This window comes from Montipora foliosa, chromosome 7 (genome assembly GCF_036669935.1).
Source record: "Montipora foliosa isolate CH-2021 chromosome 7, ASM3666993v2, whole genome shotgun sequence".
Taxonomy (NCBI): Eukaryota; Metazoa; Cnidaria; class Anthozoa; order Scleractinia; family Acroporidae; genus Montipora; species Montipora foliosa.
The window spans coordinates 38,360,973-38,381,544 of NC_090875.1; the positions used below are offsets into that span (position 1 = coordinate 38,360,973).

At 36.0% G+C, this 20,572-nt stretch overlaps 1 protein-coding gene across 1 annotated transcript in view; it reads left to right on the plus strand.

The window, feature by feature from the left end:
* LOC138010919 (leucine-rich repeats and immunoglobulin-like domains protein 1) overlaps window positions 1-19,946 on the plus strand; it is a 20,302-nt gene extending 356 nt beyond the window's left edge. Inside the window, exons 1-9 of the mRNA XM_068857930.1 lie at window positions 1-529; window positions 8,103-8,174; window positions 9,285-9,359; window positions 10,056-10,121; window positions 10,617-10,688; window positions 12,639-12,710; window positions 15,082-15,150; window positions 18,185-18,256; window positions 19,856-19,946. The exon at window positions 1-529 is cut by the window's left edge and continues 356 nt beyond it. Coding sequence (XP_068714031.1) covers window positions 336-529; window positions 8,103-8,174; window positions 9,285-9,359; window positions 10,056-10,121; window positions 10,617-10,688; window positions 12,639-12,710; window positions 15,082-15,150; window positions 18,185-18,256; window positions 19,856-19,931 — 768 coding nt within the window. The 5' untranslated portion in view covers window positions 1-335 and the 3' untranslated portion in view covers window positions 19,932-19,946. The remainder of the gene's footprint in view (window positions 530-8,102; window positions 8,175-9,284; window positions 9,360-10,055; window positions 10,122-10,616; window positions 10,689-12,638; window positions 12,711-15,081; window positions 15,151-18,184; window positions 18,257-19,855) is intronic.
* Window positions 19,947-20,572: the final 626 nt, after the last annotated feature.

Sequence of the window (20,572 nt, forward strand, 5' to 3'; positions counted from 1 at the left end):
GAATCGGAGCGGAATAGAGCAAATTTTGTTTGGGTTATCCCGCGCTTCAACGCCTTGTTATTTTCTTCGACGTTTCGTGACAGCTGACCAATTAGACGGCGCGCAATTGTTGCTCTGACGTTCGTGGGTGGTCAGTTTCATGTCGCGAAATTGGCATTGAATTTCAAGCGAGGTTGATGAAGAACTTTGCGTGAAGAGTCATTTCTAAACACAGAGATCCCGCCAAGGGAAGAAAGCCTTCAATTCAGGGTGGATGTCGTTGGGAATTCGTTCCCGCTGATTGTGTCAATTTGAAGGAACGCTTTCCAGGTTATGTGTTTGTGCTGGGATAAAACATGGCGTTCGTTTATATTGCTAATGCATTGGTTGGGATATGTTTGGCTTTATTCGGAGCAGCACTCTGTCAAGATCCAAGCGGTCAAGTATGTGCTTTAGCAAAGCCCTGCAGTTGTTCTGGAACGAAAGTGGACTGCGAAAATCGTGGTCTTAAAACAATACCAGAGGGGATTCCTCAGACTACAACATCTCTGTGAGTATCGCCATTGCTTCAGCTTGATCGTCGATCCACGGTTGCCGTGTGGTGTCAGTGTTTCTGTTTGTTCAGTTTTCGAAGTTTTTAAGGTGCCCCAAGTCGGTCCTAACGAACTGTCCTTGTAGAAATCTCGTGTTTATCGGTTTTTGATAAGATATTTCGACGAATCCTTTATCTTAAAGATGAATACTTACGAATGGCAGTTTTTGAAATTTGGTTGTACTAGCTGGTGTCACCTTACAACTTCATCAACAAGCAATGTCTTGGTGTGAAAACTGTATAAAAGGGTGCTTGCCGCTTTTGTACAGCATTGTTACTCAAATATATGTAATGATGTTATGCGCCTTTGACAGTTAGCTTCATGGACTCGATTGTGCATAACGCGTTAAAGGAGAGATTTAGCTCAACAATGACTAGACATAAGCTTAAGCTCGGCACGAAATTTTGAAAGGTCACGTTATGTGCAGATGTCACATCGTTAAATTCGACGTTTTCTTTCAGAAATGATAAAAGTAAGCTGAATTAGGAAAGAGATGATCTTTCTTTGACAAACTTGATTTGTGATTTCATTGCCAGCGCAAAGTGCATTTTTCCACAGCGTGGGTAAACAAGTCCCTTAAGCTTTTGCTCACGATTCGCCGTTTCTACCGATAATTTAGTCAAGTGAAAGAGTTCTCTTCGCAGTTATCATTTCTTGGTTAAACAAATAACAAGATCCTTAATAAACTGTGAATTCGATATTTCTCTGGGTGTAAAATAAATTACGGTTTCGCGCTCTCGAAAGAGTTTATTTTAGAAGTACAACAGGGAAAGAGAAATCATTTTACTATTGTTTGCATTTGTCGTGGTATTGACATAAGGACATCACTAGCAAATTATGCATATCCTGTCCTGTTCTCTCACAACATAGCTTACGTTAAGTTTTTGGTTGTATCCCTGTAGCCTTTTAGCGACGTGTCTCTATTTCTTTTGGGTCTTCATAGCTTTGATTTTGCAAACTGTTGACCCACTTTAACGCAACGTGTGTTGTCCATACAGCAGCAAGAAAGACTTTCTAGCATTTGCGGTTTAAAAAGTCAGCAAAAAGGAAGTTTGTTGTCTTGGAGAGAATCTGTTGTTTCTTTTTCAGATAGTATCATTTTTTATTTCGCAGATTATTCTTCTATACTTCACGGATCAGTTAAATTTGCTGCCTTTCTTAAAATAGGTGTCAAGAGCGGACAAGAACACAATTATTTCGCTTCAAACAAATTTATGAAATTAGCTCTTTGTATTTTGTGCTCGGCATTGTTTTTGTTTAGGGTAAGGATGTTATTCAGTGAATCTTAATTGTTCTTTTCTTTGTGTTCATTACACTGGAAGTACAGAAAAAGTTGAACAAATTTCGTGATTGCTTTTAGCGCAGCATTTCGCATTTCGTAAGTTTGAATTGCCATCCTAAGGCTTGTGTTGATTACTAGCTGGCATGTAGTCTTCAATGGCCAAATCCCCTGCTGTTGCATTCAATGAAAATGCTTTTTCAAAAGAATTTTTAATTTAGTAAATATGAGCTTAAGTTTCGCAACAAGGTATGACTTTACACGCATCCTGTTATTGTCATAATAGATTTCGATATGGCAATTTATTAGACTTGGATTTACGAGATGCTGAAGTTGGTAACTCGTATATCTTGTCGAAACTTGTAACTTCAATTGATTATCATGGTAAAGGATTTATCAATTATGACGAAGGGAAATGTGTTTTTTTGCCGGAGGCAACCAACACAACATATGCTAATTCATCTCCAAGCAGTTTACCCCCTACTGTTGAATTGGTGAGTCCTGAGCATTTTCGAACTACGCTTTTTACTTAAAAGGGAGTGGTTTTGTGAATTATTCCGAACAATAGTAATTTCTAGCTGTTTCCCAATTTACTTTTTTAAGCTTTATTTCGGGAAAAAATAATTAAGATAACTTTGTGTGCGCGCGCTTCAAAGAAAATGACTTATCATATTTTTATGGGATTTTGGAAATTTTATACTTCGTAGACTGGAATTTTAAATCCAGCTGTTCTTAATTAATCCGCAACACTCAGAAACGAATGGACAGGAAATTTTATTGATTTATGATGAAACGGTGTGGTGGAAATTCTTGTAAGAGTATTTTTTGAGCTCAGAAGAGCATTAATTAGACTTGCTTTCCTTAATTAAGAATTTCATAAAAAGCAGACAACCAAACCGTGTTGTTTTCTCGTTGTATATTGTGTTTGATCGTCTTGTTTTGATTAAGAAATAAGATTTGACGTGATGAAGGCTTTTATCCCCCAAGTAAAAGGAATTGTATGTACTTGAAATTTTTAAAGAAACCCTTTTATCAACAGTTCATCTGGTATTGTCCTTTCAAACTAGTTAGCTTGATATTTGCCCCAGATGATGTGTCACACATCTTTGAAATGCTGTTTCCTAAAAGTTGACAGATTGTTTGTTAATATCACACTCATTTAGATGGAACCATTTTGGTTTCTAGAATTTCAATCAATTTTGTCTCCATTAAATAGTTCTTTTCTCCTTTGGTAATGAATATTCTATTTCCATTCTATTAGTGTGTGCAAAAATGGCATTCTTAGCTCCAACATTTTGGGTGGATCAAGATCCGATCCTTTAATAAGCTTTTCTAATAATCCTTTGCATCGTAAGCGTGCCAGTGTTGGAAAAATATCTTGTATAAAAAGTAATTTAAAATTTCAGTGAAACATCGGCAATAGCTGGAACAAACTGGCCACCTTTTGGCAGTTTCTTTCCTTAGCTAGAGCATTGCTTCTATTTGAATATTGATATCTCCCTGGGCTAGCTAAAGAGTTTCATGACTTGATTTCACTTGCGGAAGAAAGCGTCAGACAGTATCCACTGTGTAACAGAGGTCCATTTCATACCCTTGAGGTCTTTTTGTTGGAAATCACGCATTTGATTTCTTGTCATTCCTAATACACTAATCAGGTTTTTCGTCTTGGTATGTTTTAGCTGAGCTGTTTACAAGTTTTTCAAGTGTAAAATCCTTTGGTTTCAACACAAAACTAAACACTACAAGTAAAGAACAATGACCTTTACATGTACGTGTAGTTGGAGGACTTCTTAATTCATGCCACTGGAGAAAATTGGTTTTTACCAAAAAAAGGCACATGCTTAGATTGGTATATGAATGGTACAAATGGATTAGGTTTTTGGGTGTGCTCATCTGGAAAATTTCCCAAAAGGTTATCCAAAATTTTAAAGTGGAATAACAAGAAATTAAGTTTGCTTTCTCTATGGTTAATATACTTTCCAAACTCTAAGTGAAGTATGTGAAATGTGCTGTTTTTAACAGAAGTTAGGTATGACTAATTAGGCTTTTAAATGAGGTGCAACTGGTTTATTACAAGCTCGTTGACAACATTAGTGAATTCTGGTGTTTGGAAGTTTCCTGTCTCAGTTTTATGATTTACAAAATACAAGCTACGATGTGCACATTAGAATAATGTTATGCAAGATTTTTTTGACTTCATTACTACTTTTAGTAATGATTTCTTTGACAGAAAATGTCTTTGTTCCAAAACAATTTGTTTGAGGTTACTCAGTGGAAGCTTGACTTGCAGACCTAAGCACCTCATTATTTACTCCAACGTCACCAATTTATTTGGAATTTTTGTTTTTTCTCTTGAACCACATACCGTACATGTAGTTTGGAATCACCTATATAGGTCTTGCATTGACTTTTTTGCTCGCTACTGAGTTGGGCATTACACTGAGCTACACCTAATGAAAATCACTATGTTTATAAAATTCATTTATCAAGTGTTACCCATGTGCACTCTTTAAACATTTTGGGATTGAAAGGTTTATGCAGTGTTTGGAAAACGAACAAAATGAACACTGGAAAACAGTGTATTGCTAAGTGTATGTCCAATATATATTTGTAGCACTTCCCCCCATGCATATTGATACATTTTGTACTTGTCAACCATGATGTTTTGTTGTTTGCAACAACAGTACAGCACTGGGAGGATCAAAGACAGATCAAAGGCTCTTTGGCTCAGAATGCTACTGTAATTCCAAATTTGACCCAGCAAATCACTTTAGGCAATAACCAAGTTTATCGATTACGTTAAAGGCGATGACCTTGGTTTTTAGAGATGTACTTATTATATAGCAGCCCTTCTCTTTAATATACGTGTACCACTTGCAGTAACTGTGAAAGTTTTGAAAAGTCTGAGCCAGTGATTCTCACTGGATTTAAATTTACCTTTCAACAGAAAGAATCATTGGGAGTGTGCTTCCATAAAACCAGTAACAAGAAAGAGGAAATTAATCTTTGCAAGAGAACCAAAAAGGAAAGCAATTTAAAAGAACTGGGCTAAGTTCCTCAAAGCCTGTTAGTGCTAATCGTGGCTTAGTTAGACCAAAGATGTCCTCATAGTTATGGTATATTTAACCCTAATGCTGATCAAAAAATGCTTTAAACCGCTCTGTCCTGTAGGAAAGGACAGATCTGCGAAAAGTAGACCGTCAGAGTGTACCGAAACTCAAATTTTTGTTGCTCCTTGATACATCTCTTCATTCAAAGCAAACACAATCATTTTGTTATTTTCATTTTGAATTTTACTCCTAATGCAAGGCAAACTGAAGTCACTGAAAAAAGTACGTAGTCTTTCTGTGAGCACTGCGCTTGAAGTGCAATACCCACTGTGTCATCAAGCATGATGGGTTTGAGAGTGTACATGTATGTCCATTGCAAGTAATTAAGCCTGGTAACAAGGTGAGCATACTGTAGATAAAAAATTTAAAAATGCTTTTAGAAACATTCATGAGCCATTTGAAGGTTTTTTCAGATTCTAACAATAATTATTGAGTCTTAACCCGTTCAGACCTACTGTAAAGCAACCCCAGTTTGCGTCAGCCAGAGGAAAATCCACGGTCTCGCCGTCAGGTTTAAAATCAACAGAATACCATTGTCAGAAGAAAATACTGTAATAGTGTGTTTAAGAAAACAATAATAGGTGCAGCTATCATTGATGATACTTTCAAAAACAGATGGAAGTTATTTCAAGTGAAAAATAAGCTCATGTACAAGTGCGAATTCTTGACTTTCTCAAAACCTTAATTTTTGTTGACCTGAAGAGTTAGAAAAATGTGACTTCTCCCAGAAATTCTAACACCTAAATTGTCAAATTACATGTATACCAATTTTGCTACTTTTTGTTTTTCTCCTTTGTCTTGTCTTGTCTTTTTTCTCCTTTGTCTTGTACACAAGACAATCAAAAACAAGAAAAACACTTTCTTTCACAAGGGACGCTCATTTACATGGCATATGGCCTCAACAGGCTGACGTTCATTTTGATGAGCAAAAAAAAAACAGAGAAGCTGGAGAGAAAAACAAAACCTCCAAGCCTGACTGAAACGATTTGGATTGAAATCAAACCTAAAATGTTTGGGCATATTGCCAAATTAAAGGTCACCCATGCAAGTTTCTTCCCAAAAATGGGCACCAATAAATTATTCCTGTACATGCATCTTTGTGCTAATTAACTCTGATAGATTTGTGACCACGTGTAAAATTAAAAGGATTTTAGCTACATTATTAGGCAAATCATGCAAATAACTAATTTTCCCAAAGATGAAGGAATTAATTTACTGGTGGCCATTTTTGCATTCAGACTATCCAGTATGGCTTAACTTGTAATTAAATCCACAACAGATGTACTTTCAACCAGAAAATGAAGTAATTTCAATGTGTTTGTGTACAGAAATTTGTTGAACCAATCCAAGTTGGTCAACCTGATAACTAGGCTTAATGGTACTGCTTTGGAAGTGATGATGAATGTTCCTTTCAAATATTTCTGTATTTGTGCCTTCATCATAGTACTTTGGAACTCTCATTTGTTTGAGTGGATTCTCTTGTTTGTGATTCATCATTCAAAGATGTTTCTTGGCCTCAAGATTGTCAAAAATAGGTCAACAAGAAGAGTATTGATGTACTGTACATTGATGTACACTACAGTTGATGTTGCTTGACAAAATTAATGATATGGGACATGACATTTATTAAGCTATTGGACCGTTGGATTCTAACTAAGCAAGTGCTACAGTACGTTGTGGGTAATTTACGTTTTTGGTGCATGTACAGAATGAAAACTTGGAAACCATGAGAAACGTAATGAACTCTTGATTCTGAGAAGTAGCAGCTATGGATGGTTTTACTCGATTACTAATTCATTCTTATGTTTGTATTACATCATTGCATGACTTTTGCAGAGTGGTTTGTATTGTGGGTGAACTTGTGAGGATGAGATTGTATATAATTATCTGTCATTTGTTGTTTAGTGGTTGATATATTGTTGTAAAAGTGCTAGCAACTTTTCTGTCAATGCTTTGAGTTTTTTTAATATCTGCAAAATGAAAGTTGTTTTTGGTGCTCAAAGAGAATTTCAATATATGAACTTGATTGCTAACAAACATTCTGAACAAGAAGTGAGGATAGGTATAAACAAACTCTAGCTTTCTGAATCTATTTGTAAATTCATGAGACTGAACATTTTGGAGAAATATTGTATGCCCGTAGTTACAGGTAAATTTTATTTGATAGAGTTAGCGTGAACCAATTCTGGTCATTGTTAACCCATTTGTCTCTGAAGCGACCCCATTGATGAGTAAAATCAGTCTGTAATCCTCATTCTCTGGACTGTAAGGGTTTAAGCGTAGTCAATGCATGGAGATGGTTATGAAACTTGACAAGTTCCTTTGTTTCATGTTTTTGTCTGTATTTTTGGCCTTGACCATGCGCAAAACACACCTTTTTCGAGAAGATAACCAACCAAATCCTTCGATTAAATTAGGGGCAACTAATATGCAAACCCATGCAAAGTGAAAACAAGAGATTGTGCAGGGTCACAGTCAATTCAACATCAATTGCCACAACACTGTTCTCGCTTTTGGAGTTTTTAAGGTTTCATGACCAATCTCTTGATTAACTATGGTTAAAGGGAACAGGTTTTTTAGTGAACCTAGGGCACTTTCCATTTGGTAGAACTGACTGGCTAGACCAGGCATTCGGAAGGACTAACTCTACAACACCTTCAAATTAACACTCTTTGAGGATGATATACAAATGTACACTCCTCCGGAAGAATACGAGGGATTATCATGTACTTGTAAGTGTTCCTTCAATTGTTGCATTTTCTTTGCAAATTGACGGGTCTGGCTGGCCAGTTCTGACAAAAGGAAAGCTCCCCTACATAATTATGTTGTTACCCCATTTATCCCTGAAGCACCCCCCACCCCCCCTTCCCCACTGACATGTAAAATTATTTGGCGTTAGACAGTAAATCTTACTCTCAGAACAGAAGGACAGAAAGGGTTTAAAATTTGAACGTTTGCCCACCATGAGAGTAGTAAAAGCTAAAGAAAAGCAAAATATTCTTGGAGTATTCATACAAGCATTGTGGAGGTTCATTCGAATTATAGTCCTTGATACTGTACTTTAGTAAGTTAATGCTGGAAAAGTGAACACATTTGTACATGTAATCTTTTGTTACTAAGTCTTCTTTTTCTCAATTGTAGAGATTTAAGTTTGAATGAACTGACGACGTTGGACTTGCCAAAACTGTCAAGACTTTCAAACCTCCAGGAGCTGTAAGTTTTTTCAGTAAACAATGTTGTTTTGTGTATTGATCTGCGTACTTAGGAAATGGTAATCATCCATCGTAAAAGCATTGTCAATGAGTCATAGATGCTTAGCAAACCTCCCAAGGGCATCCATAACTCCACATTTGCATGCTGCAAGGTTAGCAGTCTTTTAAACAATTTGAAACCAAAGAAAACCCCAGAGATTATTAGTTTGTGGAAAGCATGCACATTTTGTGAACAATGGAGCTGGACATATCAACTGTTATTGGTATTGTGTATCCAGGCACAAATGGGAAATGCATAATCAGGGGTTTCAATAACTTTTGAAATGGATACCTGGGCTAATCGATGTAAACAGCAGTCACTCTCATCTTTTACAAGGTTTTGAGTGAAAATCAAGACAGAGTAGCCAGAGGTTAGAGGCGAATTTCTGACAAACAGATGGCAGTATACCGATGCTGACCAGCTTTGAATGAAACCCTTGCATAATTGACCAATCAGAGCACACATGTTGGTAGAGTTACATGTGTGTTAGAATGTATATCAAGTTATATAGCAAACAGATGGTTCAAAGGTAGATATTACAACTACAGTGTACATGAACATGTAACCCAATGCATTAGCTACGTGGACTAGTTTTATGCATTTTCAGTGCATGCACTGCAAGGAAAGAAAAGTACAGTGTAACAATGTTTTATACATGGGAGTGCACTTTTTGCAAAGCATGAAAGTATTCAGTTTGGGCAGGGCACAGAGTTCTGGGTGTTGTGGTCTGGTCTGATTGAGGGCCGCAAGCTCATTAGCTTGTGGCTATTAAATGCTACATGTACTGTACCCTCATGAAATACACACTTCACTTCATACAGTGGTGTGCAAATTAAGGACTATAAAACATGCTCACTCTTTGTGAACATGCATGATTGGGTGGACTGTTTTAAGTTACAATACATGTTACAAAGTTGTTTAATTCTTGACAAGTTTGAAGTGCAGAATCAAAGAGAAGATAAACTTAAGGAAGTGACAAAATGCCAAGAGTTTACATATAAAATAATATCATTACCAGTATTTATAAACTCAACTAGAACACATAATAATTATTTGTATTTTCCTTCTCAGATTCCTTCATGAAAATCAGCTTAAGGAAGCACCACCTTGGCAGGCTTTGCCTTCATCTCTGGTTCGTTTAACTTTGTAAGTAACTTAAATGTATGATTCTAAAGATTGTAGGAAGACTTTTGAGAAATGAAGTTGTTTTTGTGGAATCAAACTGAACATGAACTTTGTGTTTGCTGTACTTGTGACTGTACTGTAAGAAGAATGTGGGATGCTTTCCGTTAAAAGAACATTAGTAATTCTGGCTTATAATTTTTGTCGAATCTTTCCCTCAGTTTTTCTGCTTCAGCATTTGAAGAAGCCATTATAATTGCAAAAGAACTTGTAATTTGTTTTTTGGAAACCCCTTGAAATCACTCAGAAAACTCAGGGAAATTTATAAGAACAATATTATTACTACCATGGCACGAATATAATTATAACAACTGGATGATACAAGTCATGGTACATGTACTGTCTTCTCCTTTGCATTGTACTGCTTTAGTTTGGTTTTCGTTGCATTATGCTCTGAAAATCTGTTGGTACAATGTACTCTATAACTCCTGGCATGTGCCATCTTTTTCAGAAGATTTTTTGGTTGATCTCTGTCAATAATTCTCTACAGTTGGATTTAGCACTTGTGGAACCTTCAAAGAAAATGAACGGATAAATTCCGTGCATTCCAATGTAAAAGCGCACTTTTAAAAAGCTTGGCATCTTGAGTGCTCACCCTTGGAAAGATGAAGGGTTGTTTATGAGTTACTGAGGTTGTTTTTTGGGCTGCTTTTCCTGTAGGCATCGCAACAAGATCTCGGTTATTCCTTCACAAAATGTGACAAAAAGAATGTCTTTGCAATATCTGTAAGTACTGATTTGAATGATTGTTTTATCATCCTAATTCAAGTTGAGTGCATATACCCAGTGGGAATATTATTATGCTGAGGATGATAACAATAAGATTAATAATGACCCTACTATCCACTGGATCCTTTGTGCATTTGGTTTAGCTATGACTTATTTTATCTGGTGGACAGCTCTAATAATTCATTGTTTCAACAACTGGGTGTTGACTGTTGTAGGCAGCTGTAGATCACATTGTACTCGCATCTCCTGGCAAACCTCTGTTACACAGATACAGCTGTACTATTAAAAAGTGGAATGATACATTTAGGAGTGAGAAAGGGAGATGGTCAAAACCACAGCATTCCCAACACTTCATAAGGAAGGAACCTCCTAATAAGGAACCTTACTGCTTGTGTAAAATGTAACAAAACCTTTGAATGTCATTATAATTATGCACCCTTGAAAACAAAACGAATGTAAATTAATTTATTTCATGGCTTTTGTGATTATTAGGTTCCTGAACAGCAATCGTATTTCAACCATTGAACCAAATGCCTTTGCCAACCTGACGTCTGTCCAGTCTTTGTAAGTTCAATTTCTTCAAATAAGTTATGCCTTATAAGAGCAAAGTCATACATGTAGATGTCATATTTAGCAATGAAAAGGTATTTTTTTGAAATAATTAAAGTCAAGTGAGTGTTAATGTTGAGGTTGTCAGTTACATGTAACATTCACAAAGTGGAGATTGGATGCCAGAATAATATCTAGGGGCCTGTTTCTTGAAAGTCCCGAAACTTGACAGGCCATTTTTCGGGTGTCACAATTCTCTCTGTATCCCAAGTGCTAACGGAGAGGATTTAAGTCGTCAAATCCCAAGTTTTGTTTTTGTTTTTGTTACCTTAAAAGCAAGTTAAAAGATTGGCTTTCCAAAATAAGTGGTTGGCAGTTTCACAAGTGGCTTTTCAAGCCTGAAAAGTTTTCGGGACTTTCGAGAAATGGCGCCCAGGAGGTTCTAGTGTTGCCTGGGTTTGCTCTGAGTGATGGCCGCCATGAGCCCCTTCCATGGAAGGGTAGGAGGCAGGTGTCCATCACTCTGATAAAAGTTGGTTCATGTACAATGTAAAAGGGATGGGGCAACAGGGATAGCACTCTCAGTTCAGTTCATGGATGCTATGCCATACTAGGGTTGAGTTTGTTGTTAGTTTTCTCTTTCTTTGGGTCCCTCCAGTTTTTCTTCCCTCTTCATTCCAATTCCAATTCCATCCGGATTCAGGCCTCACTTATGTCCAGGTTTGACCCTAATTAGATGCATGCCCAATTTTGACATCCAACACGAAGTGTCCCTTCAAGTCTAAGCATTTGCTACCTATTTTCAACAACAAGGTAAGAATAAAGGTTTATAGCGTTATTTTAAGCTTTGGGTAAATGCAGCAGTTAATCTTTACTCAAAGAGCAGCATTTGAGGGATGTATTTTGAGACACGAGTGATGTTCAAGTTGGCGAGAAGAGCAAGGAGACACTCCGTGACGCTTATTGAAATTCGCATTCATCTAATTAGGGTCAAACCTGGACATAATCTCGCAGGCCTCCCTTAAAATCATCTCCAGGTGAGTGGGGCTTCCTGGGTAAATATTCTGTATTCCCGAATTCTGAAGTGAAGAAACTCAATTCACTGCAACAGAATTCAACACATCATGTGTGTATACAGTTTCAAAGACACACAAGGTGGTGGGATATTTAAATTTGCATTTGTTCTAATCACTCTGATCACAGATAGAAAACTGCTCCCACGAGTTTCGTATTAATCCTTGCGAATGAATGAATGAATGAAATTGTGTACTTTTGTGAAAATCAATCAAAATATCCCCTTGCAGCACATTTGCAACTTGATTTAAGAGTGTGCCCAGGTTCTGGAAAACATAGTTTGTCATAATTATCAGCTTTTCTGGCATCAAGGCTCTTTCAATACATTTTACATTTTTAAATTGGTTCAAGGAATAATTACATGTAGCATTTTGTTCCTTATGATAAGGCTTTCTCTACTCAAAGATATATGACTGTATATCATGCGCATATCAGGCTTCATATTGTGTATAATACAGTATGTAAACGTGTTATTGAGATTAGAAAGCCTGACAAAAAGGCAAAAGTTTAGCTATTCAAGCTCCTTGAATCCTCTCCAAACTTGCAGAGTTTATCAAAACTTGATAAATGCACAGCTAAGATAATTAATTTATTTGAAGTAAGAATATTATTGCTTTATAACAATGACAATGTACTAGTTTTCATAACAATGACAACCTAGTTTTGACAAAACAAGGAACACAGGTCAAGTTCATTCATGTCATCAGCATGCTTAGAAGAATATTTACACATGTAAAGCACGCTAGCTTGTTTTTACTGAATTTGAAATGCATGAATTTACTTGCTCTGTTGTACTTGTGTGTCTGTTCTTTAATTGTCTCCAAAACAAATCAGTTTTTAATAATTTATTTGTAACTGACTTTGTTTTTATGTGTGGTTGTCTCTTATTAGGAAGCTTAGCAGAAATAAACTTCTGTCCATTCCAGTTGCAGCCTTGAGCCAGTTAACCTCCTTACGAAAATTGTAAGTAGCTTATGTAGAAGATTTTCTTAAGCCCAGGATGGTTTATTTAATAAAATGCTTATCTCTTATTTTCATCTGCTTTTCATGATGCTCACCTGACAGGCTATAATCTTACGATTTCCTGTGTTCAAGATAAGCATCCACCCTTTACAACAGCATTACATATTTAGGTCTAAAAAGTGCCTGTTGAGTATTGTGAATTAATTCTTTTTGAGACCTTTACTTTCATGCTCAAAGAATATTAGTCTAAAACAATGTACATGTAAATGTAAAGTAGAAATATTGCACATTGTCATTTAGCTTGAATGCTTGGAATCTGAGAAAAATCCAATGTATTTTAAATTAGTATTCATTAAAATACTGGGACCAATGAAAATGTAAGGTAATGGGCCATTTCCGAGTTGCTGTTTGTCTCGGTTTTGAAGTGAGTCTTGGTGCTCAACTATTGTAAGGGAAATAAGTTTGATTTGCATAAGAATACGCAACTCATTTCCATTTGAATGGTTGTGCACCAGGACTCGCTTTGAAACTGAGGCATGCAGCAACTCGGAAATGGGCCATTGAAATGGAGAAGTGATTCTCCTCTTAACTGAACAAAGTAAGCAATTGTCTAATAGACCAGGGAGCTTCAGCAGGATTCAAACCCATGTCCACTGTGATGCGGATGCAGTTAATACTCTAGATACACTGTACCAACTCACAGAGCTACTTGTACATGTACATGTATGAAGCCATACAGTTGGGAGGTTAATTTTTTGGCCTCTTGTTTTCCGATGAAAGGACTCTATGAAGTATACAAAGTCATGTAATGTGTTGCAGACTGTGTTAAAGTGTGTCAACCTTGTCTTATAACATACAATGTATTCCCTTTGTTTAAAAATTACAACTCAATCTACTGAAAAGGTTGAAATGATTTTAAACTTCCAAAATATTGGTATTTTAGGCAATTTTTCACTGCCTGAACCAACATACGTGGTACAGGTACTGTAGCTGCTAGTTTGAGTTGTAATTTCAGACACAACAATATTTTGAATCAAACTTGGTTGCAAGACATGTACAGGAATTATTTTGCCTTAACTCATAATAAAAATATTACAACAATAAACCATGTGGCATCTGCTCAAAAGATTCTCAATAATTTTCTAGGGATGTTTGCACAATAATTCATCAATTTTTAAATTAATGTTTATGTTGTGGCTCAAAATTTTTTTTAAATTATAAAATTTTCAAACCATAGCCAATTCAATTTCATTTTTCTTTGTGTAATGTTCGTTATCATAATCTGAAACTGTTTTAAAAAAATTTAAACTAGGAAAAATTTTGAACCACAGCAATAATATTATTATATTACCAGTAGTTTGTGAAAACTTTGAAATCATTAAACAGCTGGCAAACTGATAATAATAAATAAAAATATATCTGAGTGTAAAAGTGGCTAACTTGATTCTCAAAATAATACTTTTTGTTATCACGGCACAAATTCTTTTCACTGGTTTTATTAAACAAAGCACTATCTACACATTTTGTAATTAGCTTTATCAAAGGTAAAAATCTTTTTGGTGTTGGTAATACTCAGGCATGAATAATGGAGGGTATTTAATTGATAAATCACCTTTGGAAATAACTAATAATTATCAGGGGAAAAAAATTCCTTTATCAGTCAGTTATTCGTGAGTGTTGATTTTCAATGGTCAGAACTTTTTCATTGGAGCAAAACTGGTTCTCTCTTTAAAAGATTGTTTCCTTCTGGATACTTGTAAGTGCTAGTCGAGAGCAAAAAAATAATACAGTTTTCATTTTTTCTTTACCAATGAAATTAATGTTCTTCATTTTGCTCTTTTTTGAATAATTATTAACTTTATAGGTTTAAATTAGTCTGAAAAATGTCATTCGTCTTCTTGCCCGAACCCACTGGGAAGAGGCACCACACTGGAAAGGATTGCAACTCCCAATAATCATGGGCTTTTCAGTTGCAAATAAATTAATACATAATTTACAACAAAACAATAAGAATAAAATTATGATAAAAATGATGTAAAAATTATTAGCCAATCAGATTGCGAGATTACAAGCAATATACCTTATTGCAGTTATGTGCTTAGTTACCTGGCCATTAAATGAAAGTGTGGCTGGAGTTGACCTTGTGATGATAGAGATTCCCTGCTTTTCTTATGTTAATGATGATGTTCTCATGCTAATTTAGTGGGAATTTACATAAGAAAAGTAGTGAGGATTCTATCTAAACAAGGTCAACTCCAGCCTCACTTTCATTCATAGGCCAGGTAACTATAAGCACATGACTGTAAAATGGTCGACTATTGCGATAAAAAAATAATGTGTTAAATGTTTTTATTCTCTTTACTTTATTCAGAGATCTAACAAAAAATTTGATCAGGGCTGTGGATGTTCCCTTGAAGAGTCTCAAGACTGTTGCTGTATTGTAAGTTCTTCATTTACCTTCTTCTTTTGTGAAACTGACACTTAAATTTCAGGAGCGTACTTATAATTATCGCTGTATTTTTGCGTGTATTTTTTTAGGCCGAAATACATGTAGATTTCAATAACATTACTAAATTACTCTTTTAGCTCACATGTGTAATATTCCCGACAACCAAACAAGAATGTGTGCAGTGACATACACAGGATGTCCAACCATGCATATTAAATACTTGGTTATTATTTTGTTGACAACATCATGTCTTTTCTTAATTTTAATCCATGCCTGGTACCATCCTTAACTTTGCATGACAAAATACCTTCAATGCTTACTACCAATTATTTTAGTTCACGGTAATGAAACTATATCATCTTTTTTGGTTTCCACAATGAATGTGACGAGGACGTAGTTTTATTTTCCTTTCTAGTCTACAGCTTAAAAAGCGTGACACTGCCTTATCAAGAAAAGAATAATAATCATTAAATTCGTAACCTCAGTTAATGCATTTCTCATGCTCTGATTGGTTTACTCAATCTCGGTTATCAGCTCATATACCTTGTTTGCCCTTATGATTGTAGTAAGCGTTGCTAAGCTAATTGAAAATTACATGAATTTTTGCCGGAAAGCAAAATTTCTCTCTGAATAAAGCACAAAAAAAAAACCTTTTGTGGAAGTTTATATCAATTCTGATGTTTAGAAGTATGCGAAAAAGGTAAGAAATAATTTTGTGATGAACCTGCATCTGTCTGACCACCAGGTATTACACAACATCGTATCTTTATCAAGTTTGCTCAGATTTTCTCGCTTTTTTCGCTCGTATTTCGTACTTCCAAACATTTGAAGTTTAAGGAATTGAATTTAATAAAACAAGTATTATTCCTTTTGCACTTCTTGGATATAAGATTGGTTATAGCCAATGAGGCGTGTAGTGCCGAGCTGGCTATTTACCATCTCATATCCAACACGTGCACATGAAATAATTGTTGATTATGTTGTGTTTCAAATTTTTTCTGGGTTCGAAAATTTTCAAACCAGTTCAGTTTTAATTTCTCCTTCACTTATATTCATTATCTTAACCTGAAACAAAGGAAAATGAAAATTGAATTGGTTTAAATTTAATTGAATGAGGAAAAAATTTGAACCATGACAATAATGATTATATTGGCTAAGAAATTTGGCCAAACTTGGTTAAAAACTTGTAAAGTCACAGATATGTGACATAAAGAAACCAAGAGCAAAAAATTAACAACAAAAGGTAAAAATTATAAGCTATAGATTTTTATATGAGGTTCCTTGATGAGAATTTTGAATCTCCTCTGTTTCGATACTTTTAAAATCACCAGAAATGTTCTGGTTTCAACTTGAACAAAAACTTCTGAAATCTTGGTGGTCTTATGCACCCAGGTGAACCCAAAATTACAGAAATCTGCATTGATGTAAAGATTAGAGCTGTTACCAAAATTGGAATGGAAATCCTCTTGGTGGGATTAAATAAATCCTCTTTGTGAACTATGGACTTGTGGTCTCTGAAATGCTTGCTTTTGAATCAAAACAACTTTTATAGGATTCCAAAACAAATCTATGTCTGACTATACTTACGGTACAGTATTCATTAATCGGTTCTTCTCAGTAACAAAAACAGTGAAAGAACCCCCACCCACAGCAAAGTGTGTTCTTGAGACAAAACTTACATGTATGCTTTGCTCTTAGCATTTAAACCTTTTACTCCTATTGGTCACTTACAGATTTTACTCTGCCTACAGGAGGTGATTTTACTCATCAATGGGGGTCCCCTCGGGCCTTAAAGGGTTAATAACATTTAGTATGTTCACTCAATAATTACATCCCCATTTGCCCTTTTACTCCCAGTGCCCACTGATAGATTTTACTCTGTCTAATGCCAGATGAATTTACTCCTCAATGGGGGCACCCTGGGGCCTTAACCTATTGACACCTCAAACACCCAGGGACACCCCCAGGTGACGAGTAAAATCTGTCAAGTCTCACTCCCAGGGAACAATGGGTCATTGAATTAAGGGATTTTTTGGAGGGGTGGGGTGGGATGAGGCAGTCTGTGTTAGAAAGGGGGACTTGTGGCATTGCATAATGATCAGAAATTTGAAAAGAGAGGTTTCAATAAAACTTGAAGTTGGTGGCAGCTGGTTTGAGTGTAGTGACCAACTGTATCAACAAGAGGTCTGATGGCCCATTTCTCTAGGGGAGTCGGATGGCATGCCATTTTTAAAAGAATGCTCCCAGAGACCACATTTTAAAAGCAAAATTGATGATTACTGGTACATGTATGTTTTGACAACTTCATGTTGTCATTGTCAAAATGGGTTTAAACTTAGGTTTGAAAGAATCTGTCTTAATTTTTTCTGTCAGTTTTGGGGGAAGAGTGTGTGACTTCTCTGAGTGAAGTAGCCGAGGCTTTTTTTTTTGGCTGTCAGTGCTTTTTGAAACCACTGAGAAGCGACGTTTTTGTGTGATAGGGATTAGCCAATTTGAGGGTTAAATTACCTTTTGATTTTACTCTTTTTATCTTCACTGGCTCCTTTAAGAGTCAAAAACATGGCAGAAGATGGCTCCAATGCCTGGCCAACGAATAGCTGTGAGGCTACCATTATCCCTAAATTTAACAGACTTTGCTGCAAGCCTTTGTTCTGCTTGTGGTTTTGTTCTGTTGATTAAGTCACTCTTAAGAGGGAAAGAGTTAATCACTCACTGGACTCAATATTACTTTGTTCAGATATTCTTTATGTATTTATTCTTTATGAAGTTTTATAAAGTTTTCTCATAACGATTGTATTTAAATGGTTGAACATAATTCAGTCTCTGACTGCCATGCATAATTTATGTCTACTGCAGGGCTTGAAATTGCGACCAATACCTTTGTGACTAAAATATCTGGAGAAGTCGCAAATTTGTTTTCACCTTTGCTCTTTCAAAACAAGAGGGTTAGCAGTTGCCACATTGCTGCCACTTTTGCGAAAATAAATAAAGAAATGACAAAATTATTATCTCTTTATTGTTGCAGAAAACTTTCCAAGAATAAAATCAGCTCTATTTCACGTTCTTCCTTTTGGCAGATGAGCAATTTGAAAGAACTGTAAGTGCATTATAGTAGTAATTTATTCTGTTTTAAGAGAATCTTGATTATTGTCCTTTGGTATAAGTTGGGGTCTGTGGCCAGAATCTCTTGAATGGTGCATAGGTATGAATACAAAACATCTGAAGCTTTCAAACTTAGGGTGGGTTTCCTTACAGAATTTCACTTGATAAGTGGCAAAATAGAAACTGGAAAACAAAACCACCACCAGATGAAAACAAAGATAAATGGAGAGGAGAGGTTAACTTACATGTACAGCTGAAATATTACTAGATCCTTAAGCAACTCTCCTTCATATGGTGCGAGTCTTTTGCCTGGTGAATGAAATAAATTTCACACTTCAGGGCTTGAAATTGCAACCAATACGGTTCCACTTGCGACTAAAATATGTGGAGAAGTAGTAAATTTGCGACTAGTTTTCATCTTCGTTCTTTCAAAATAATACGGTTAGCATTTGCCACTTTTGCTAAATAAATAAGGAATGAAAGTATTCTTTCTTGCCATGAATTTCCTTTCAATCTTAAGATATGGGGCACAATTTAGCTGCAATCCATTTTATGTGCACAATCATTCGCCATTTTCAGCGGTTTCTTTACACACAAATAGTGTTTTTGTTTAACCACTGGCAATGCAATTTGTTGCCCAACTGCTTTACAACTAAATTTTTGGATGTAGTCACAAAATTGTCACTTTTTTTTTTTTAATTTTTGAGCCCTGCACCTAATCTGGCTTGAGAATCAGTTTCCCCCAGAGGAAAACAAACTGTGTGACAGAGGTTTCCTTGACTTCCCGCACTCTTGTAAGAATGAAAGGAAACCTCTGAATGGATGTCATCCAGAACTTTTCACAAATAATTTAACTCTTAACTGGTTTCAAACCTGCTATAAACAGTTTAAATTTAAGCGCCTGAATGGAGGTGATGTTGCATGGTGTCTCATTGCATAATGTCTGAGATGCATGCAGAAAAGTCCTTTCCTTCTTAGTAGAGAGGAAGTCAAGGAAACCTGTGCTAAGTAGGGTAATTTCCATGCAAATGATTGTATTTTTCCCCAGAGATCTATGATGTTATTTAAAACAGAGACCAATCATTGAGGGATTAGATTTCTTAAGAATTTCAAAACCACCCTTAGGATTCCTCACAACTCTTCCAAATGTTACATCGGGCCCTTAAAAGGGGTTTCCCACTGAGGAGAAGAAGCTATAAGTTGCCTTCTCAGGAGGGGTTAAATGACACAGAAAAGTTGCCAGGTATATTATTCCTGCTAATAAACGTAGATGGATATTAACATTTGATGGAGGTGAGCAATCCATTTAATCAGGCATAGACCTCTTTCATAGTGGCAGCTAAATCAATTATTCTTCTGTTTTAATGCTAATAAGCCTTTCCTGTCTTGAGCATTTGTTTCAAAATGAGGGCAGTAGGTCTTTTCTAATAATTAATGTGCCAGTCACCATTCATGAAAATGGTCTATTTCAAGTTACTAAGAGAATAAGGGGATCAAAAGCTATGACACCAGTTTTAGGGTATTAGCAAATGAACTGCTTGCTTTTTCACTTGTTTTTGGTGTTTCTCCTTCTAACTTGTGTCTTTGTCTCCAGGAACCTTGATAACAACAATTTAACGTCAGTGTCCACAGTGTGGTTCTTTGGGGTTTCAAATCTTCAAAAGCTGTAAGTTTCTTAATGATCATGTTCCAAAATTTTAACGTAAGTTGGAAAGATTATCGCAGTTAGTTGAGCACCTTAAAGTAGCTGCAAAGGAAGCATGAAAAAGTCCACGCTTGGATGGGATTTGAACCCATGATATTGCAATTACAGTACGCTGCACTCACTCTACCAACTGAGCTATCAAGCCGGTTGAGAACTGGTCATTTGTGAAATCAAGTTTTATCAGAAGGTTTTTAAGGAGGCGGTATGGTCCAGTGGTTAAGGTGTTGGTTTTGCATGCAGTTGTCCTGGGTTCAAATCCCATTCTAACCTCTGGTTTGGATTTGTTTCCGGTTGTCCCAGATTCAACTCTACCTCGCTTTGTAAGTAGCCAACTGGTTGCCTCCTGCCAGTTGGGGTTCTTAATCTTTCTGTTAAGTTTGAATAAAATTGTTTCTTTCAGATTATTAAGAGTGGGGTGCCTGTGAACTAGCTTGATAACGAAGTGCACTTCCACTGTAAAGAAAAGCATTACATTTACATACCGTACGAGGTGGACTCAATCATTGTTACAGTAATTTACATTCTAAGAAATGAGTTTGATCATGTTCCATTGAGTCAAATGTTTACGTAACTACATGTAAATGGAACAGTAATTCCTACAGTGTA